The 22,875-nt window shown below is 45.6% G+C and overlaps 1 protein-coding gene across 1 annotated transcript in view; it reads left to right on the top strand.

Annotated features, from left to right (window-relative positions):
- The window catches only part of LOC137416728 (U3 small nucleolar RNA-associated protein 14 homolog A), a 193,699-nt gene that overhangs the window by 155,869 nt on the left and 14,955 nt on the right, over nucleotides 1-22,875 (top strand). Inside the window, exons 11-12 of the mRNA XM_078771162.1 lie at nucleotides 4,396-4,473; nucleotides 10,563-11,740. Coding sequence (XP_078627288.1) covers nucleotides 4,396-4,473; nucleotides 10,563-11,740 — 1,256 coding nt within the window. The remainder of the gene's footprint in view (nucleotides 1-4,395; nucleotides 4,474-10,562; nucleotides 11,741-22,875) is intronic.

The following is a 22,875-nucleotide window of genomic DNA, read 5'->3' as shown; positions in this document are numbered from 1 at the left end:
CTTGCCCTATTCTGTTGAGGATGTTCGTCGGTTCTGTCGCACTTGTTCCGTTTGCGCTGAACTCAAACCTCGCTTCTACAACCCTCCGATGGGTACGCTGGTCCAGGCTACTCGGCCGTGGGAGAGATTAGCAATGGACTTCAAAGGGCCCCTGCCGGCTTCACCGGCTTCGAGTAATTCTCGTTATCTACTCATGATAGTTGATGAGTTCTCCAGATTCCCTTTTGCTTTCCCGTGTGGCGATATGTCTGCTGCTACGGTTATCCGGTGTCTGCGGAACTAGTTTTCTATGTTTGGGAATCCGGCCTATGTGCACACCGATCGAGGCGCGGTGTTCTTGTCCCAGGATGTGAGGAACTTCTTGCTCCAGCATAATATAGCTTCTAGCTATACTACTATGTGTAGACCACAGGCGAATGGACAGGTAGAACGCTTTAATGGCATTATATGGAGAGCCGTTACTCTGAGCCTCAAGTCCCGCGGACTAGGACTGGACCGATGGGCTTGGTTGCTACCCGGGGCATTAAGCTCGATCAGGACTTTATTGTGCACCGCTTCAAATCAAACTCCTCACGACCGTATGTTTCGTTACCCGCGGCGTTCGGGCAGTACCCGTCCTCTGCCGGGCTGGCTTGCTGAGCCCGGATCGGCTTTTCTCAAACGCGCGGTTCGCACGAGTAGATATGACCTGCTCGTAGACAAGGTGCGCATTCTCCAAGCCAATCCCGAGCATGCTCGTGTGCTGTTGCCCAATGGACGGGAGTAGGGTCTCGGTGCGCCATCTGGCCCCATGCAGGGATATTGGCGAGCCGGCTTACGGCACAGTTGATCCGACAATGGAGAATCAACCAGCTTCCCCATCGCTACATGCACCCAATCTGGATGGGTCTGTGGGGCCACCGCCGTCACCCGATTCAGGCGGACATTCCGATGCGTGTGATTTCGGCCTCGGGGATGTGGTATCCGGTTTTTACCGGACCCGCGCCGGGAGAGAAATTCGCTGCCCCGACCGCTAGGGTTGGACTGACTGACATGGACCGTTGCTAACTGCTTACTCTGCTACTATGCTTTGCTAGCTTGATTTCAGCCCTAGCGATAGTGTCGTTTTAACGGAGGGGATAATGCAATGAAATTGTGTCTAAGTTGAACCCAGGTGCTATGCTGTCTCCGACCACTGAGGGGCTTCCATAAGAACTCGGACGGACATCGCTCCGATTCATTCCTGTGACATTTATTAACGCACAGGTTGTAAACCTGGTGCGTTATAGCGTTTGCCTGGGAATTTCTGTCTCTCCAAAAGTGAAGCTCCAACAGTGTAGACAGTTTCTGTCGCTCAGATGTGTAGCCAGTTTCTGTCGCTCAGATGTGTAAACATGACGTCATCAAATCTATATTTAGGCTAACCATGGGCTACCCCTTTGGCTGGTACGCGGCCGCTCGCTAGTACATAATATAGGATATATTTGTTATATGTTATGTTATAGGATATATAGGATATATGTTATATGATATAGGATATATATAGGATAGGTTATAGGATATATATGTTATAGGATAGGAATATAGGACCCAAATGACCCAGAGGACCCAAATGACCCAGAGGACCCAAATGACCCAGAGGACCCAAATGACCCAGAGGACCCAAATGACCCAAATGACCGAAATGACCCAGAGGACCCAAATGACACAGAGGACCCAAATGACCCAGAGGACGCAAATGACCCAGAGGACCCAAATGACCCAGAGGACCCAAATGACCCAAATGACCCAGAGGACCCAAATGACCCAGAGGACCCAAATGACCCAGAGGACCCAAATGACCCAGAGGACCCAAATGACCCAGAGGACCCAGAGGACCCAAATGACCCAGAGGACCCAGAGGACCCAAATGACCCAGAGGACCCAAATGACCCAGAGGACCCAAATGACCCAGAGGACCCAAATGACCCAGAGGACCCAAATGACCCAGAGGACCCAAATGACCCAGAGGACCCAAAGGACCCAAATGACCCAGAGGACCCAGAGGACCCAAATGACCCAGAGGACCCAAATGACCCAGAGGACCCAGAGGACCCAAATGACCCAGAGGACCCAAATGACCCAGAGGACCCAAATGACCCAGAGGACCCAAATGACCCAAATGACCCAGAGGACCCAAATGACCCAGAGGACCCAAATGACCCAGAGGACCCAAATGACCCAGAGGACCCAAATGACCCAGAGGACCCAAATGACCCAGAGGACCCAAATGACCCAAATGACCCAGAGGACCCAAATGACCCAGAGGACCCAAATGACCCAGAGGACCCAAATGACCCAGAGGACCCAAATGACCCAGAGGACCCAAATGACCCAGAGGACCCAAATGACCCAGAGGACCCAAATGACCCAGAGGACCCAAATGACCCAGAGGACCCAAATGACCCAAATGACCCAGAGGACCCAAATGACCCAGAGGACCCAAATGACCCAGAGGACCCAAATGACCCAGAGGACCCAAATGACCCAGAGGACCCAAATGACCCAGAGGACCCAAATGACCCAGAGGACCCAAATGACCCAAATGACCCAGAGGACCCAAATGACCCAGAGGACCCAGAGGACCCAAATGACCCAGAGGACCCAGAGGACCCAAATGACCCAGAGGACCCAAATGACCCAGAGGACCCAAATGACCCAGAGGACCCAAATGACCCAGAGGACCCAAATGACCCAGAGGACCCAAATGACCCAGAGGACCCAAATGACCCAAATGACCCAGAGGACCCAAATGACCCAGAGGACCCAAATGACCCAGAGGACCCAAATGACCCAGAGGACCCAAATTCTATGTATGTTTCTATGATGATGTATGTTTTGGTGAAAGTACATAATGTGAATACTAGTAGCAATTTTACAAAAACCATGGCATAATTTCAAATCTTGACCCGAGATGATAATTATGCTACATCATAATTTCCATGTGCCAACCTGGGCGGAATCCAAGTGGATTCACTTGTTCTGTGTGGTCGTGCATATTCGAATGGTGCGTATTGCTAGATGTTCCAGGCTTGCTTGTACCAATTGCCAATTCATTATTACTTCTATGATTATGGTATACTGATATTATTCTTGTTGATTTCTTACAGGTATTGCTAGAGATCGATTCTGAATTAAACCTACTATTGGGACAATGTTGTAGATCTGATTTTTACAACACTGAGATCATTTCATTTTGTTTTTTAAGTTTCTTTGTTGGAAATATCAGAAATAATTCTCCCATCAAGTAAAAAATGTTTTGCAAAACTGAAAATTCATTGTACAAGGTTTTGGGAAAGTTATTTTTCATGGTAAAACCTGCAACTAGCTGCTTTCATTCACCCACTTTATACAGAGCTTTCCAAATGATTTCAAACAATTTTCTATTGAGCCGAGCTGACCAAAGCTTTATTGAGCTGACCATGTAGTAAAACCATCCTACATAGCCAGCCACAGCCATCCTCTGTTGTTCCATGAAATACCTTGGAAAAAGCAGTACTCACAGCCTACAAAGCAATTGGCGGTATTTCACTGGAATACTGTGCTCTCCTTTGGGCTGATGCCCCAGCATTGTAACAGTGGAATCTAAAGCTCTCAACATTATTGGAGTCAACTGTTATGAGGCTGAAGCCCAAGTCCTGATGTTTGCACGTCAGACATTTCAGTGGTCTCTTTATCACCTCTCCGCCAGTCTTGGTCGTTCTGCTCTTTTAACTTACCATCCCTCCCCAGTCCCATCATGCCACAAGCATTTTTGCAGTCACCCTCTTTGTGAAGCTTACTAAAACTAGGCTAACTGCTCACTTCCAGTTCTCTTTCTCTTTTCTTCTGTTTGTGGAGCAGTCATCCTTGGTCTATTGAATTCCACTCTCCTCTCTTGGACTTCAAGCTGGCAGAACACCACTTTTCAGGCCAGAATAAAGTAGTCTTGCTTGCGAAGGATAATGTCGATATCTTGCCTCAGCCTCCATTCCTACCTTTGATCTTTTTCTATCCAATTCATCCTCTCTGAACCCTTTTTATTCTCACGTTACAAAGTTTCCTTCCTCCTTCTCACTTCTTCTGTTCATTAAGCTTTTTATTTGTTGCATCCATTTGTCCCGCTGTACCACTGTCGGCATGTTGCCTTGTACTCTCTGGTACCTCACCTTTCCATTGACATAGATTTGCTGTGTAAAAAAAAAAAAAAATGTTCAAAGCTGTAAGACCTGAAAATGGCCATTTCTGATCACAAGTCACATTTTGCTTGAGTGCTGGGGATTCTGGGGGAGGGGTGATAATCGAATGAGTGAGAATGGTGCAGTATGCTGAGCGGAGAGTCACCATATGGTGTAGTATATAAAAGTTTTTTGTGTAATTCGTGTCATGTTTTCTCAGGAACGAATGACTTTACGGCACAAGAACACAGGAAAATGGGCCAAAGCACAGGCTTTGATTGCCAAACATGACCCAAAGGTAAGGATCATTCTTTCCTTTGCTTAATCAGACATTGCCCCTGTTAGTTATTTTAAAATTACAAACGAGTAAGATTTATGGGATTAGTCATGTTATGTTATGTTAGTTATGGGATTATGTTAACCCCTCCCCCCCCCCCCCCCCACCCCCGCCTCCCCCTCTGAATTATGCCTCCACACCTGAAGGCAGAGTCATTGTGTTATCTGGTTGTCCATCCGCACATTATCATATATTTGTTACCACGATAACTTGTGAACCACTGCAGAGATTTACGCCAAACTATAGACTGCAATAAAAAGATTCACTGATTCAATTTTGGGTTTAACAGGTTGAAGATCATGCACCCTTTGGAAATCTTTTTTTGCAGACCCTACCTCGAGTCAAATAATCTGATATCTCTTCTGCTGATCTCTTTTTCTTTCTCATGTGACCTTTAATTGAGATCAAACATAACACTGAGATGACGTGTAGTGCAGGAAGAGGCATATATCCATAGAATCATGCATGCCAAATGATACTTTCTGGTTAACTTAAATCCCCCGCAGGGAAAACCCAATGGATCGAGACATTTTATGAGTCTGGCAAGATGCGATGTGGATGTGGTCGTACTAATATAAGAACACAAATTGAACAAATCTCAGGATGACAGGCAGACAGGTTTATGTTCACGATAAATATTATGGTTTTTAGAACCTTCACTAGTAAATTTTAATAAATGTTTCCCTTATAAATGATCCCCTGTAAATATCCCCATCAATTGGCTTTATTAAAGATCGCACCCTAGTTAGTCCATTTACAACACGTAGAGAACCATAGGACCTCTCTGTAGTTATTTCATTGTTATGTGTTTCAGTTAAGGATCTGTTCCCAATAGTTGAATCTGCGTTGCATTAATCAAATAAGATAGGCCCCTTTCAATTTCCCCAATCAGCTCCGCTCTTCAAAGTGCAGTAACATTAGGATAGCGTTCGCTGCCGTTTGCCTTGGGCTGTTTGCTGGCACCAAGCCGCCATTACGCACGCGGTCTCAAGCCGAGGAAAAAGGGGGCGGACCCACAAGAACAAGGTGTGGCACGTCGACTCACCATCAGAGGTGGAGCCAGCGAGCCCTTGCCGGCCAACCAGCGCCGAGGTGAGCCGACCGGTAGGCGTGTGATCGGAGCCGGCGGCTTGATACAACAACGGACAATAAAAGCGGCTGCGAGGGACTGCTTGACCAGACGAGTGAGAAGGTACAGATGAGGTGAGAAGGAGATCAGATGAGGTGAGAAGGAGTTCGGGTCGATAAGCTGGAGCGGAGCTGGGAGTGCGCCATGGACTGCTTTTGGTACGAGCTGCGCCACAAACTGCTGATGGTAACGGACTGCGCAGGGGACCGTTGATGATACGAACCTTGTTCGAGAGAGAGAGAGAGCGTTGGCACGAGCCACATATTACGTACGCCGTATCCCAGTTTCCCCGATATATGTAACGTCCGCTCGCGGTCCACAATACACGCTCGCTGCCTGCCAGGGTTTCCCGCCACGACGCGAGTCCACTCCTGGAGCCGGACCTCAACGCCTAGCGTCTGCCTGGACCTTCTCCTCCTTCCAGCCATTCCTTCCTGCCATTCCCTGTCGTGTAAGTCTGTTTGTTTGTCCGGGGTTATAATATAAGACTGTCTTAATGCTGCCCTGTGTACCTTCTTCTTCTTCTCCTTGTAAATGCCCTTCTTTCGTTTCCTCTTCATTTCATGTACATAATTAATAAATATCTGGTATTCCTTTACTTTGGTTTCTTCTTCCCCCGATCGCTTTAGTCCTTTCCCGATTGAGTATCTGTGGTGCGATTTGGCCCACCGCTATAGTCGGGTTTAGTCTTTTGTTAACGGCCTGAGTTGTGGCTCGCTTCGCTCGGCGTGTCCATTATAGCCGCGGCTCGGGCGGGGCTCATTTCCTCGCTTACCGGAAGGCGCTGGTAATTAGGTCATCGGAATAATTGGCCTACTACCCTATTCAGCGCTGCCTGGAAGTGACGTAATAGCTCCAGGACCGGCAGACACGGCCAGCTTAACAGGACAAGGGGATTAACCCCCCCTTGCTAACGGGAGTGCCGTCCCCCAGATCCGTAACAATTTGGAGTGCCGTCCCCCGGATCCGTAACAATATCATATCCAGTCACAGAAGCTTAATTTATATTGTTACGGATTCGTCACTTCCGTCGTTGTGGTTTTCATCCACTGTAAGAATTTTTGGTTCCACGTACTATTATTGTTATTGTTCAAGTGAAATGTAGATAACTGTTTTCAAAAGGTAAAAAATTAGTGTTTTAAAAGAAACCGGAAACCGGATCGGGAGGAACCGGAAGAAGACGAAGAGCAAGAAAAAAGCGGAGCAAGTGAGGTCGGGAAGAAAAGCCGAGCTGCTTTGAGGTCTCGAGGAGACGCTGGCGAACGGGGGTCACGAGCGAACTTTGGGTTTCTTGGGAAAGGGATTCCTGCGACAGAGTTGTGATCGCTGTGACAGATAAACCTGCGTGACAGGTTTTGCGGTTGATTCCGAAGAGAATCGTTGTTGGAGTGCAGGTACGCCTCCAGTACGGGCCCGTCAGCCATTTTGCCTCGCTCCCGCCATTTCGCATCGCTCCAGCCTTTTCACCTCGCTCCAGCCATTTCACCGCACCCAGCCGTTAGCCTTGTTTGCGTGCGTAACATGGATTTCGATTGGCAATTTGTGGTTCTCCGTTTGGGAGCCGTTGAACGTTCATACCCGAAGGTGTGATTTCCCAGTCGCCTCTTGAGGGCACCTTTGTGCCTCTTTGGCAGCGTGACTGTCAGCCAAACTGGATTCTGGTCTCGATTCGACATTTTTCTTGCGATCACCGGAGCGTGGATCGACTTTGGCTTGGTGCCGGAACAGAGACTTTGGGAATGTTCTTTTCGCTCAATTGGAGCACAGTTAGTTATATTGGAAGAAACTGATGGTACCATCATAGGAATGATGTAATATTTGTTGTACAATTGATTAATATTGTTCTTGTGCTGTTATTCTTGTGTGACCTTAATACAATACTTGTTTTTTGGTAACAATTTGTGTGGTTTCACCATTGGTCATTGACACACAGAATAACACATCTTTCTGCCGTGACTCCTTTCGGGGCTCGGAGGTACACCGTGACTGGGGTTTGGGGAGGAGCACGTAACAGAAATTGGGGGCTCGTCCGGGATTTAATTCCCTAACATTCCAAAATTCCCAAATTTGGAATTTTCAAACATTCCCAAATTTTTCTAAAAATGTGAAAAATTTTGTGTGAAGGTTAACAGGTGCAAACTAATAGTCACCATGGTGTTTCATGCAGAAAAGTTTGCGACGTCCCCTAATGAGGCACAGTTCCAGGCGTTAAAAAGATCGGAACTCATGATATTGGCCAAATATTTTAACTTGGAGGTCCGAGTTAGTATGAAGAAAGCAGAGATGCAGACATTGGTGGTAGAATCTCTAGTGGGACAAGGAACATGGGAAGAGGTAGCCTTAGATTGGTTACCAGAGGAAAAAGGAAATGTGGAGCTCCGGAAAATGGAGATGCAACTGCAGAGCCAGGAAAGGTTAAAAGAGTTGGAATGGAAAGCCGAGGAAAGAAGAGCAGAGGAAAGGAGAGCTGAAGAGGAAAGAAGAGCAGAGGAAAGAGCAGAGGAAAGGAGAGCCAAAAGGGAGTTAAAGGAATGGGACATGGATTATCAGAGGGAACTTAAACTCAAGGAGCTGGAATTACTGGGAGAACGGAGAGAAGTAGTATCCATGCCGGCTAGTTCGACAACTAGTCAGAACTCTTGGGATGTTGGTAGGCATGTGAGTCTGGTTCCACCCTTCAATGAAAAGGAGGTAGCCATGTTTTTTTTACACTTTGAGAAGGTGGCTCAAATGTTAAAATGGCCTGTGGGGTCCTGGACTATGTTAGTGCAAAGTGTTCTGGTGGGTAAAGCTCAAGATATATTTTCGGCTTTACCGATTGACCAATGTGCAGATTATGAGATAGTTTAGAAAGCCATTCTCAAAGCCTATGGATTGGTCCCTGAAGCTTACCGACAAAAATTCAGGAATGCCAGGAAGAGGGAGAGTGAGACCCATGTGGAGTTTGCCAGAATGAAGGAAACTATGTTTGATAGGTGGTGTGACTTGAAGGAGATTGGGAAAGACTTCAACCTTTTGCGACAATTGATCTTGGTGGAGGAATTCAAACAGTGTGTCCACGTGGACATTAAAGTACATCTGGATGAAAAAAAAGTACCGGAGTTGTATGAGGCAGCAACAGTGGCAGATGACTATGCCTTGACACACAGTATGGGGTTCCACAAACCTAACTTCCCGCCCAGAGTTAGCCAGGGGAGTTATGGTAAATCAGGTTCGGAGAACAAATTTTCATGGAGGCGGCCTAGAGAGGACAATGGGGACAAATCTGATACCGCGAATTTTATGGATCAGAAGACTGCAGTTCCAAGACATACCTATCTTCCAGGGGGCCCGAGGCAGACCACGAGTTTTTCCTCCGGGCCGACTTGCGCTTTTTGCAAGAAACCTGGGCATTTGATGTCCCAATGTTACGCCCTGAAAAGGAAAAATCAGGAGCGGAGTCAGACTAGTGCAACTCCGAATGCGTTGGCCAATGCGAGAAATCGTCCTTGGAGGACAGTGCCTTGTGAAGGTTCCCATGCCAAAGTTACGGCATCACAGAACGACCTTGTCCAAGAGGGTTACAAACCTTTTATTTCCGAGGGTTTGTGTCACTGGATGGGGACTTAACTAATCAGAGACCTGTTAGGGTATTGAGGGACACAGGAGCACATCAATCTTTGATGCTTGAGGGAATTTTGCCATTGTCGGAGAAGACGGCAACGGGGGTTAGTGTTCTTTTACAGGGGGTTGGTTGACAGGGTTTGGGGAGGAGCACGTAACAATATGCACTACATAGACCACTCCTCCCGTTAACGCAGGACTGGGCCAGGTATTTAAGGATATTGCCTCCTGATTGGTGGACAGGGTGCTGCTGGTGCACAGCTTGAGGTCCTCTTTCTCCCACCAAGAGATTCGCTGGCACCCAATGGGGCAAGTAGGGCAGCTAATGAGGCAAGGTTGACTGGAGCATGAGCTGCAATGTTGCAGAGCGAGAGAGCGGACGCTAGCCTTTTACTGCCTCGGCTTTTATTACTCTTGGGCAGGCTGAGCGTTGCCCATCGTGGCAAACAAAGGGCCAGATGCCACGGCTAAAGACTTGCCCACTTGTGAGCTGCAGAGGCCCTGACTAATGAGGATACAGTCAATCACTCGTGCTGTTCGACGTCAGGTCGCCAAGGCTTTGTGACACCACCATGATACCTTTACCCGGCCTTCACTCAAACCTGTTTAAGACGAGGGGGGACACTGAACGTCGACATCCTGATTGTCTGACAACTAAATTGTACACCGTCTCCCCATCGATGGCATGAAGGACAACTTTGTGCTATGTACTGCCTTTAATATAGGAAATGAAAGCTATTTTCTTACCCTGGATATACTGTGCTTGAATGAATGAATGAATGAATATATGAATGATCGTTTTAAGGCCATTTTCCCCGCTAGAGCGGGGGTTAGCCTTACGGGCCCCATTACAATCATGGTTCCCTGTTTGAGGCAATGTTTTTATGGCCGGATGCCCTTCCTGAAGCCAACCCTTAGTTGCCTCTTACGATGTGCAGGGATACAGTGTACCTATTCTAAACCGGGGTACACACCGGGATCATTCATCCCAGCAAGCTGGTACTCAATTTGCCGACCTTGGAAGGATGACAGGCTGAGTCAACCCCCCTGGCGTTAATTCAGCGATCGACCGGGATTCGAACCCAGGACCCTCGGATCCCAAGCCGGGACCCTAACCGCTAAGCCAACACCAGGGTTAAACTGTGCTTAAACCTTCATTATATATATATGTATATATATATATTAGCTCTCCCCTACCCCCACCCCACCATCCCTCAACCTCAATGAACGTAACAATATGACATTTTGATGATCTACTTTGTTTCCAAAATTAAGGATTGTGATTACGATCATGATGCATTTATTTTTAATTTTCTAGGCTCGAGCTGAGCTTCAGGAGCAGCTGATGCGATCCAAGGAGCTGAACAGGAAACAGCTGACAACCACATTGTTTGATGATGGTTGCTCAGACGATGAAATTCAGAGCATCGATGAGGAAACAAAACCGTGCGACTTTGGCTCATCAACAAACCCCTGGATGCACACGAGTGTGCAATTAGAGAGTTGTGCGACTTTGGTGGGTAAGGACAAAAAGAAAGAAGCCTCTGAGGTTGCTGAAGATATGAAGGACAATGAAGAGCTGTTGAAAATTGATTCTGATGATGATATCATTGAAGATGAGCAGACTGTGTGTAAACTTCAAGTTAATCCCGCTCCAAGGCTTGCACAGGAAGGACAAAAAGTATTTTCAAAGGAACCAATAAATGACTTCAATGAAGGTAATGAATACTGTGAAGTTTTGTTTTCATCTTGTGATGTGAATGTGGAGGCTTTTGAAACAATTTCTAAGAATGATGGCATTAAGCCAACAATGAAACTTTCGAAACAGATTGGGAAACAGAATCGGACCATCAATAATGAAGTTCAGAGTGAAATGGGAAAGCGGAAAAGAATGAGATGTAAAAATAAAATGAAGACTGTCACTAAAAACAGTGTGAATGTGTCTGCTAAAAGCGATGAATATGTCTTGGAAAAATGTGAAGAAAATGTAGTTCCTTCAGATCTCATGGAAATTACAACAGAAACTCATAGCACCAACTGTAAAAAGAAGCAGAAAGCAAAAGCTGGGGTTGTCAAACTTGAGCACAACAAGAAAAGAAGCGATTTACGCATTCCATCTTCAGTTGTTTTCGATGATGTTGATGGTGAGGAACTTGACGATGAAGTGGATCTCGCTTTTCAAAAGCTTGAGACTGTAACAAACAAAAAAGGCAATACTGAGATAAAGACTGCAAAGAGAACAAAGAAGACAAAAGAAAAGTCAAGAAGGCAAATTAATAATAAGCGAGCAAGTGTTGAAGATATGGAAAGAACAATGAAAGAAGATTATGCTCTCTCAGATAACCTCGATGGAGAACAACATTCTGGTGTTACACATGCAGATCACATTGATCCTGGACAGTTCAATGTGTGTTCGATATTTGATTATCCAACAAAGGAGCACTGTACTTCAAAGGTCGACCATGTGGTTGAAAAAATGAAGGCTGGAAACGCAAGGTAAGCTTAAGTTGAATTTCTTGATGACCATTTGTCAAACAGGACACTCTTTTTTGAGAATCTCTTTAATTATTTTTACAACCATGCCAACCTGTAAGCAAGTAATGATGTTTGGTAAACAGCTTTGGTACTCATGCTGCGGCTTTAGGCCAGATGCGAGAGTATTGTGACGATCCCTTCTGTTTGTTTGTCTGTTTGTCATCTTACTATAATTCACCAAATGTCTGTCTGTCTGTTCGAAGGTACCGTAAAAACTGCTGAACCGATTGCAAATATATTTTGGGTGGGTAATCCTGGGATCTCCAGGAGTAAAATAGGCTATTTAGTTTTCCCAATTTCAGCTTTGGTCTCCAGCATTCTCAGGTTTGGACTCCCGCATAACATTCGCGTTCGCATAACGTTCATTGTGACGATGTTCCCATTGTGATGATGTTGTGACGATGTATGTGTTCACGGTAGTGTTTGACGTGACTGTGTGAATGTAATTTCGTCATGTTTTTCGTTTCGTAATCCTTTATGAACGTTTAATGTTTAATGCCCTTCGATGTCCGGGGCCGCACGCCCGCTAAACTGGACGGGCCAGCGTGTATCTTGCCCTTCGCCATCAGGCTCGGGTAAACCGCTGAGCCCCATCCGTGATGGGGACTGGGGCTTGAGACAGTGTCCTTCATTAAAAGTATAATAAATGCTGTCTCCATCGATCTTGCCAAGGCCGTAACACCGATCGGCTCAAAATCCTTTTAACTGTTGATTTGGTACAGTTAAACGTATCGGGAATTTGGTACACGTATCGGGAATACATATGACATAGCGATTGTGAACACGATTATCGATCACGATTCACGATCACGATCATAGTGTATCGATCACGATTTGAAACACGATTGAATAATATTTACCGATATCAATAGTGATGTGGATTTCATTGAAATTCTGAAGATACTGTTTAGATTTTGATGATTTGCGTGTGATATGATTCAACGGATGTTTATATGAATCGTTTAAAATTTTAAAAAAACCCTTCAATTTCTGATATTTTGCCTTTTCATTTGGTCTTCCCAATTGAAGCCCCGCCCATAGGGCGGGTACCGTTGCTCGTTGGAATAATTGAACAACTCCCTCCTTCCTTATCAATAATGTTGTCCTTCAGGGTTCTGTCCTACATCCAACACTTCCTTCTTTTTATCAATGACCTTCTTCCTTTTACAAATATTCAAATGCAAATATTCAAATGCTGATGACTCGACATTACATTCCTCCATGGTTTTCCCATTTGCTCCATCTTCCCTCACTCGATGTACATTTCATTTCATCACTGCCTCCTCTTTAAATTCGAATTTGGACAAGATATCCCAGTGGGGCAAATGTAATCAGGTTAAGTTTAATGCTTCTAAAACTCAATTTATTCCCATCTGTGCCTCTAAAACACCTCCAGACTCTCAAATCTCCTTTGAAATCTCTCCCCTCCCTTCGTGATGTGATCTGTGGAATGGATATTCCTCCTCCCTGCTCCTGAACCTCCCCTCCCCCCCCCACCCCCCCCCCCCCCCCCCCCCGCTCTCCGACCTTCCCCATCGCTTCCCTTCATCTCCCCTGTGGCATGGCCCACTCCTTCCCCCTCCCCTCCACGACCCCACCTCCCCCTCGTAGCACGGCCCATTCTTCAACCTTGTATTCGTTGTATTGTATCCATAAATAATTGAATGTCTGTTTTTATTCTCGATAGATTGTTGTAAATCTTTTGGATTTCCTTTTTGGGTACGTCAAATACAATTTTGCTGCTTAGTCCATTACTTTAACTCCAAACACAATGTGGTGATATCTATCTATAATTCCATTAATCTCTGTGTGTATGTGTGTATGTGTGTTTGTATGTGTGTATGTGTGTATGTTTGTCTGTGACCGCTGTTTCTCGACAACTACCGGTCCGATATACTTGAAACTTGCCAGGTATATTGCTGGGGACCCGAGGATGTGCCTTTTCAAGGTTTGAAATTAATCGGACAAGTAGTTACCGAGCTATGGCGATTTCGTTACCGAGCTATGGCGATTTCTTTACCAAACACCGCAAGCCGTTCGCTTTGGACCAAACCATTTCATGTAAATAGAGGGGGGGGGTTCTGTGGTCGTTGCGAATGGACCAAACCATTCATGTAAATAGAGGGGGGGGTTCTGTGGTCGTTACTGCCACGTGGTTTCAAAGTTTTTTTTTGTTGTTGTTGTTTGCACGCATGTTTTTTTGCACCCACGTACGGGCACGCCCTAGGATGTTTACACACACACACCCCTACACAAATTTTTTTTTTTTTTTTTTTTTGGCAAGGAACGGGCACCCACGTACGGGCACGTCCTAGCTTATATATAGTACGGGCATGCCCTAGTAATTTAAAATTCGAACTTGCCACCTTGTGATCTTTGCTTTGAGGTTTGCTCCTGAAGGCTTGTGTCTTCATAAGTTTCTGTACTTGGCTTAATTTGGGAAGCTGGTCATGTTACACTACTTCCTTGTCCCCATTTAGTACATTTTTGGGAAAAATTCCAGAGGCATAGAAAAGGCCCCTTTATATAAGGGTATGTATGTGCCATGTGGCAAAGTATAGAAAGGAGGGACATTCCACAGCTTATAGAAAATGCCAAACAATACAAAATAAGGGGCTTTCAAAAAATATTGTGTGCATGCTGGACTATCCTTGTGTTCTTAGAAGGAGCGAAGTAATACTCCAGAAAAGTTCATATAAAGGAGCGCCCCACATCTGGCAAATAAAATACATTTACTTCTTCATACAGCTTTATGAATCAAATTGGCGCCCCTTTATAACTTGGCAGTCTGATGCTTTATCTTTTGGGCCAATGGGCCACCACGTTCGATTTGCGTAACAATATTTGTAAAGGGGTTGTGTGTGTGTGTGTGTGTGTGTGTGTGTGTGTGTGTGTGTGTGTGTGTGTGTGTGTGTGTGTGTGTGTGTGTGTGTGTGTGTGTGTGTGTGCTTATATATATATATATACATATATATATATATATATACTAGCTTGGTGAGGCGAGCGTGTCGATATTGAGGAACAGGCTTATTTTAACTGAGGCTAATGACTGCACATCGGATTTTTATGTGAAAAAATAAAAAATATTTTTTCACATAAAACCGCTTTTTTGCGCGCAAAATTTTTTTTTGCTATTTTCGGAGAAAAACAAATATTTCGCCCTTTTTCGGGAAAAATAAAATAAAATGCCCTTTTTGGTCGAAAATGTCTGGCAATGCTAAAAAAGATTAGGGAATTTTTCGAAATTTTTAACTGCGATCGAAATGTTTAACTGCGATCGAAATTTTTAACTGCGATCGATCTCAAAAACAAAACGTTGCGTCCACTTGCGTGCGTTGCGTCCCCAGCGTGTACAGCAGTGAGGCGGTGTACTACAGTGAGAGAGTGTACACAAAGTGTGAACAAGTCTCCTATCAAGATGAGTGCTGCTCTTCGTGACAAGTGGCTGAAGGAATTCAACGCTGGCGGCGATGGGGCCACCTTCAAGTACGTGTCGAGTGACACGGCTTTCTGTCGAGCTTGTGAAAAGACTTTCCGGGCGAAGCAGAAGTCTGAGCTGGCCCAACATGTCCGAGGAGACCGCCACAAGAACAACTTGGCCTTGAAGAAGAAGAGGACGGTCACGCAAGCCACCATGGAGGACTTTGGTGGCGGAAAGAGGCACAAGTGCGACGTCGTGGCTCAGGAGCTGTGCCAGGCCATGCTGGCCGCTGGCATCCCATGGTCGAAATTGGAAAACCCTGCCCTCCGGTCGTTCCTGGAGAAGCACATCACTCTCCAGATCCCCGATGAAAGCTGGATTCGAAAGCACTACCTCGACAAGTGCTACGACGAGGCCTTGGCGGGGTTCCGTGCCGACCTCGGACAGCAGCCCATCTGGCTGTCCGTCGACGAGACGACCGATTCGGCAGGTCGATATGTGGCCAACATCATCGCGGGACGCTTGTCCAAGGAGGGGTACTTTCATCCCTACCTCGTCCAGTGCATGTTTCTGGAGAAGACCAACTCTGGGGAGATCGTGCGCGCAGTCAACGACACGCTGCGCTATCTTTGGCCTGATTTCAAGCCGGAGTGCCTCAAGGTCCTCGTCAGCGACGCCGCGGCCTATATGATCAAGGCCGGCCATGCCCTGAAGGAACTCTTCCCGGACTTGCTGCATGTGACTTGCGTTGCCCACGCGCTCCACCGTGTCTGCGAGACAGTCCGAGAAATGTTCAAGGACGTCAACGACCTGATTGCCACGACGAAGAAGGTGTTCGTCAAAGCCCCGTCGCATGTTGTCCTTTGGAAGGAGCAGCAGCCCAATCTTTATCTACCCCCCCCCGGAGCCCATTCTGACTCGGTGGGGGACGTGGATCGACGCCGCGGTGTTTTACGCCGAGCACTTCGAGGCCGTCAAGGACATTGTGGACCAGCTGAACGATGACGACGCGATGGCAATCCGGAGTGCCAAGGACCTGTTCGGAAAGGCGGACATCAAGCTCAGTTTGGTCTTCTTAAATGCCCACGTGTTGTTCATCCCGAAGATCCTTAAGCAGCTGGAGGAGGCCGGCATGGAGCTGGCCAAGGCCTTCCAGCTCCTTGATCAGGCCAAGGAGGAGCTCGAAAAGATCCGAGGCTGCCGTAAGGAGATCCTGCTCACCAAGTTCAAGGCGGTGCTGCAGCGCAATCCCGACATTGGTGTGCTGAGGACAGTGGCTTTGATCCTGGATGGAGATCAGCACGGATCTGAGGTTGGTGTGCCGGCTGGAGTCAAGCTTGCCGACATCCCCCTCTTGAGGTACTGCCCCATCGTCAGCGTCGACGTGGAAAGGTCCTTCTCCGTCTACAGAAACGTCCTCACCGACCGCCGCCACCGCCTCACCAAGGAGAACATTACCAAGATAATGATTTCAAACACCTACTTTAACCGTTCCTAAAAGGGTCTTGTCAATTTCTTCTAGTCCTCTACTTATCAAACAATGCGGTTGCAATAAAGGTACCTGAACGTCATTTTGTACCTGTTTACTAGCCCAGAGTGCTTAATGTTGTGCAGGAAAAAGCTTACCATTTTTTGTTCTTTTTTTGACTGATTTCTGAAAAACTTGGTAATAAAAAAAAATGAATAAAACGGGGGAAAAAAATATTTCGGGATTTTTTCACATAAAAAAAAAAAATTCCGCTTTTCAAAACATAAAAGGCCTATTTTCTTAACATAAAAATCCGTAGTCTACCAGTAATGACTGTACCTGAGTTGCTGTGTTGTCATGATTTTCACCAATCATAATACAAACAATTACTTTGCACAAATGTATTTGTTGTGTTTGTGATATTACATTTTTATAGGCAATTTAGGTTGAAGATTTAGGTTGAATGTTTTTTTTTCAAGAAGGAACCCCTCTGCACATACATAGGGGAGGGGTAGGTGCAGACTGGAAGTTTGGGACGATTACACCTCACCACCACGTAATTCAAAACACCTCACCACCAAGTAATTCAAAACACCTCACCACCAAGTAATTTAAAACACCTCACAGCCATAAAACACGTAATAAAAACACCTCACCACCACGAAATTAAAAACACCTCACCACCACGAAATTAAAAACACCTCACCACCACGAAATTAAAAACACCTCACAGCCATAAAACACGTAATAAAAACACCTCATAGCCATAAAACACATAGTAAAAACACCTCACCACCACGAAATTAAAAACACCTCACCACCACGAAAGTAAAAACACCTCACAGCCATAAAACACGGAATAAAAACACCTCACAGCCATAAAACACGGAATAAAAACACCTCACAGCCATGAAATTAAAAACACCTCACCACCACGTCATTTAAAAACACCTCACCAACAAGTAATTCAAAACACCTCACCACCACATAATTCAAAATACCTCATCACCAACTAATTCTAAACACCTCACCACCACATAATTAAAAACACCTCACCACCACGTAATTATAAATACCTCACCACCAATTAATTCAAAACACCTCACCACCATGTGATTTAAAAACACCTCACCACCATGTGATTTAAAAACACCTCACCACCACGTCATTTAAAAACACCTCACCACCACATAATTCAAAATACCTCACCACCACGTGATTCAAAACCACCACAACGTTATTAAAAACACTTCACAACCATGGAAACAAAAGTTTGAGGGAGTCGTTAAGTGAGAACACAGACACTGCCCAGGTGTGTAGATATATAGATAAATGACTGTACCCGAGTTGCCGTTTTGTCATGTTTTAAACCAATCATAATTCAAACAATTATTTTGCACAAATGTATTTGTAATATACGTGATATCACATTTTATAAAGAATTGAAGTTGAAAAAAAAAATGTTTTCCCAAAAAAAAAAAAAAAAAATTGGAAAATTTTTCAACAAAAATACCCTTAGGACATACCGACGGGAGAGATATGTGCATTCCAGAAGTTTGGTACGATTTCACAAAAGTTTGAGAAAGTAGTTCAGTGACAACACAGGACAACACAACACAGGACAGGACAGATGCTGCACAGATATATATATAGATATATATATATAGATATATATATATCTGTGCAGTGTCTGTCCTGTGTTGTGTTGTCTCGTCACTGAACTACTTCAAACTTTTGTGAAATCCTACCAAACTTCTGGTATGCACCTGTCTCTCCCGTCGGTATGTCCTAAGGGTATTTTAGTTGAAAAAATTTCCAGTTTTTTTTTTGGGGATTTTTTTTTTTCCAACTTAAGTTTTCAACTTCAATTGTTTAGAAAATGCAATATCACATATATTACAAATACATTTGTGCATTATGATTGTTAGAATTATGATTGGTGTAAACCATGACAAAACAGCAACTCAGGTACAGTCATTTATATATACTAGGGCATGCCCGTACTATATATATATCTAAAATTATATCCCCCCCCTCTATTTACATGAAATGGTTTGGTCCATTCGCAAAGCCAAAGCGAACGGCTTGCGAGTACGGTGACAATCCCCCCCCTCTATTTACATGAAATGGTTTGGTCCATTCGCAACGACCACAGAACCCCCCCCCCCCCCCCCCCTCTATTTACATGAAATGGTTTGGTCCATTCGCAAAGCCAAAGCGAACGGCGAACGGCTAAATCGCCATAGCTCGGTAACTACTTGTCCGATTAATATGAAACCTTGAAAAGGCACATCCTCGGGTCCCCAGCAATATACCTGGCAAGTTTCAAGTATATCGGACCAGTAGTTGTCGAGAAACAGCGGTCGCATACAGACACACAGACACACAGAGATTAGTGGAATTATAGATAGACTAGGGCATGCCCGTACGTGGGTGCAATGCCCGTACGTGGGTACGTGGGTGCGAGTACGGTGACAATCCCCCCCCCCTCTATTTACATGAAATGGTTTGGTCCATGAAATGTTTTGGTCCATTCGCAACGCCAAAGCGAACGGCGAACGCTTTACATGAAATGGTTTGGTCCATGAAATGTTTTGGTCCATTCGCAACGCCAAAGCGAACGGCGAACGGCTTGCGAGTACAGTGACAATCCCCCCCCCTCTATTTACATGAAATGGTTTTAATTAGTTTTAAAACATAGTTTAACGCCAACATAGCGGCAACATAGTTTGCCAACGTGAAATAAATGAATACGCTCTCAAATGTGCCGTCCGAGGCAGAGTGTGTTCGCCACGTTCGGCACACGCGATAACTCGCTGCTCTCTGATTGGTTGAATCGTTTTTTGGACATAGCTCGGTAAGTACTTGTCCGATTAATATGAAACCTTGAAAAGGCACATCCTCGGGTCCCCAGCAATATACCTGGCAAGTTTAAAGTATATCGGACCCGTGGTTGTCGAGAAACAGCAGTCACAGACAAACATACACACATACACACATACAAACACACATACACACATACAAAAAGAGATTAATGATTAGGGCATGCAATGATTAGTTACCAAACCATTTCATGTAAATAGAGGGGGGGGATATAATTTTAGATATATATATAGTACGGGCATGCCCTAGTCATGCACAGAGATTAATGGAATTATAGATAGATATAAGTCATTTATCTACACATCTGGGCAGTGTCTGTTGTCACTGAACTACTCCTGAAACTTTTGTTTCCGTGGTTGTGAAGTGTTTTTAATAACGTGGTGGGGGTGAGGTATTTTGTATTATGTGGTGGTGAGGTGTTTTTAAATCATGTGGTGGTGAGGTGTTTTGAATTACATGATGGTGAGGTGTTTTGAATTACTTGGTGGTGAGGTGTTTTGAATTATGTGGTGGTGAGGTGTTTGAATTCGTTGGTGATGAGGTGTTTTGAATTACTTGGTGGTGAGGTTTTTCAAATTACATGGTGGTGAGGTGTTTTGAATTACATGTTGGTAAGGTGTTTTGAATTACGTGATGGTGAGGTGTTTAAATTTTGTGGTGGTGAGGTGTTTTGAATTACATGGTGGTGAGGTGTTTTGGATTACGTGTGGTGGGGTGTTTTGGATTGCGTGGTGGTGAGTGTTTTAAATTTGGTGGGGGTGAGGTGTTTTAAATTACGTGGGTGTGAGGTGTTTTAAAATTACTTGGTGGTGATGTGTTTTAAATTAGGTGGGGTGAGGTGTTTTAAATTATGTGGGGGTGAGGTATTTTAAATTACATGGGGGTGAGGTATTTTAAATTACATGGGGGTGAGGTGTTTGAATTACATGGTGGTGAGGTGTTTTGAATTACTTGGTGGTGAGGTGTTTTGAATTACGTGGTGGTGAGGTGTAATCGTCCCAAACTTCCAGTCTGCACCTGCCCCTCCCGTATGTATGTGTTGAGGGGTCCTTTTTGAATTTTATATATTTTTTTCAACCTAAAGTGTTTATAAAAAATGTAATATCACAAACACTACAGATAAATTTGTGCAAAATAATTGTTTGTATTATGATTGCTGGAAATCATGACAACACAGCAACTCAGGTACAGTCATTATCCTCAGCTAAAATAAGCCCGTGCCTCAGTAACGACGCGTGGTGAGGCGAGCGCAGTGAGCCTAGCCAAGCTCGTGTAATATACTATATATATATATATATATATATATATATATATTGTTGCGGTTTTGAGAACCCCCTCACGTTGTAAATAAATAATCACCTCTTGTAAATATTCCATCATTTAAAAGGTCAAAGGTCGCACCCACAGTTAGTCCACATGCAACACGGAGGACACCATAGGACTGTCAGTATTTCCTTAGTATGTGTTTCAGACAAGGCTGTGTTCCCAATAGTTGAATCTGCGTTGCATTAATTAAATAAGATAGGCCCCATGCCGTCCATTTTGCCAGTCTCTCTCTCAAAATTCGGTTACGCGCCTCTGCCGCCCAGCAGCGTTCGCTGCCTCACTCCAAACGCCATTACGCACGCGGTCAAGCTTGGAGAAGAAGGAGGCGGAGCGCCAAGAACGAGGCGTGGCCCTGTCAACGAGCCGTCAAGGGCGGAGCCGGTGAGCCCTCGTTATCCAACCAGGGCTGATGTGAGCTCACTGGCGGGCGTGTCTCTATGAAGCGCGCATTGATTTCAAAGCGCGTTATATAAGCGCAAGCACGAGGACTGCTTTAAGAACTGCGCCACAGACTCCTTGATTCTAATAAGAATCTGCGCAGGGGACCGTTGCTATTGATGAGAACAGCGCCGGAGACGGTGGATGATAAGAACACTGCGCAGAGGATCGCTTGGAACCATCGTTGATACGAACTGCCGTTTGATACGGACCTTGATTGATCGGGAGAGAGAGAGCGTTCGGCACGCTATACGCACGCAGCATTCCAGCCCTTCGCATTTGTAAGGTCCGGTCGTGCCCCAACGACACGCGAAGCTGCCTGCCGTTCTTCGCCCGCGGACCCGGAGCTTGGACCGGATCCATCGCCTGGACCATCTGCCTGGACCTTCCTCCCCTACCGCTACCATCCCGTGTGAGTCTGTCCGTTTGTCCGGGGTTGTAAGTAAGACTATAGATAAGATTGCCCTGTGTCCTTTTGCTCTTCTTCTTCTGTATATTACTTTCGTTTTCTCTTTGGTTTGTTAATAAATGTACCTTGTTCCTTCTTGGTTTTTCTAATCCGATCGCCTCCGTCCTTTCTTTCAATTGAGTACCTGTGGCACGATTTCGGAACCGCTCAGGATCGGGTTTAGTTTTATTGTTAATGGCTCGGGCCGCGGATTGCTAACCGCTCGGCAATTTCCATCTTGTCCGTGGTTCGAGCGGGAGTTATTTCCCTGCTTTACGGTCGGGTTAGTAAGTAGGTATTTGGGACTTCATTGACCAATCACCCAAGCTAATTCCGACCAGAAGGAGCGTCATAGCTACCAGGATTGGGGGATGGCCAGCTTAAAAGACAAGGGGATTAACCCCCCCTTGATAAGGGGAGCGCCGACCCCCGAATCCACAACAATTGGTGTCTGGGAGTGGGATCGGACCCGAACCAAATTTTTATACCATCTTAAAAAATTTGGTCAAAATTTCGAGCGGCCAAAATTTAGTATTAAAAACCAAATTAAAATCGTGCCATGGATAATCAAGGCGATTGGATGCCGGTGGGGGGAAATGAAGAGGTAGAAAATGACGAGTTAGAGTCAACCCAGGACCCCAGGGAAGAAGTGGGAGAGATGGAGGAAGAAAGCAATGAGGGTGCGGTAGTGGGGGTTGCAGGTGCACAAAATGGCGGCGCCTCGCACGTAGCAACGAGGGTCGCGCCCGCTGCGCAAATGGGGGTGGGCGACATGCAGGCCTTCATGGCGCAGCTCCTGAATGGATTGAAAAAGATAAATGGCAAATTAGATAAAGGGACGAGATGAAGGCTCAGGGTGAGCAATTGGGAAATCGAATTGAAGGGTGTGGTAATAGAATGGGTGACCGCATACAAAAATTTGGGGAGAACATAGACCGCAGGTCAAGCGGGAAAAGCACATTTGTACGTGACGAGGTAACGCGGCTAGAGGAGCGGGGGTTTCGCGACGTTGAGCAAGGCACAGCCGGGTGGATCGGGATAGAAATCCCAACTCGGGGTGTGAAAAACCCGACGGCCGCCGAATTGGACAGGGCAAATTCATATGCACCGGT

This window comes from Myxine glutinosa, chromosome 1, assembly GCF_964187855.1.
Source record: "Myxine glutinosa chromosome 1, kmMyxGlut1.1, whole genome shotgun sequence".
Classification (NCBI taxonomy): Eukaryota; Metazoa; Chordata; class Myxini; order Myxiniformes; family Myxinidae; genus Myxine; species Myxine glutinosa.
The sequence above is the reverse complement of the archived record's forward strand: the minus strand, read 5'-3'. Positions and strand labels throughout refer to the sequence as shown.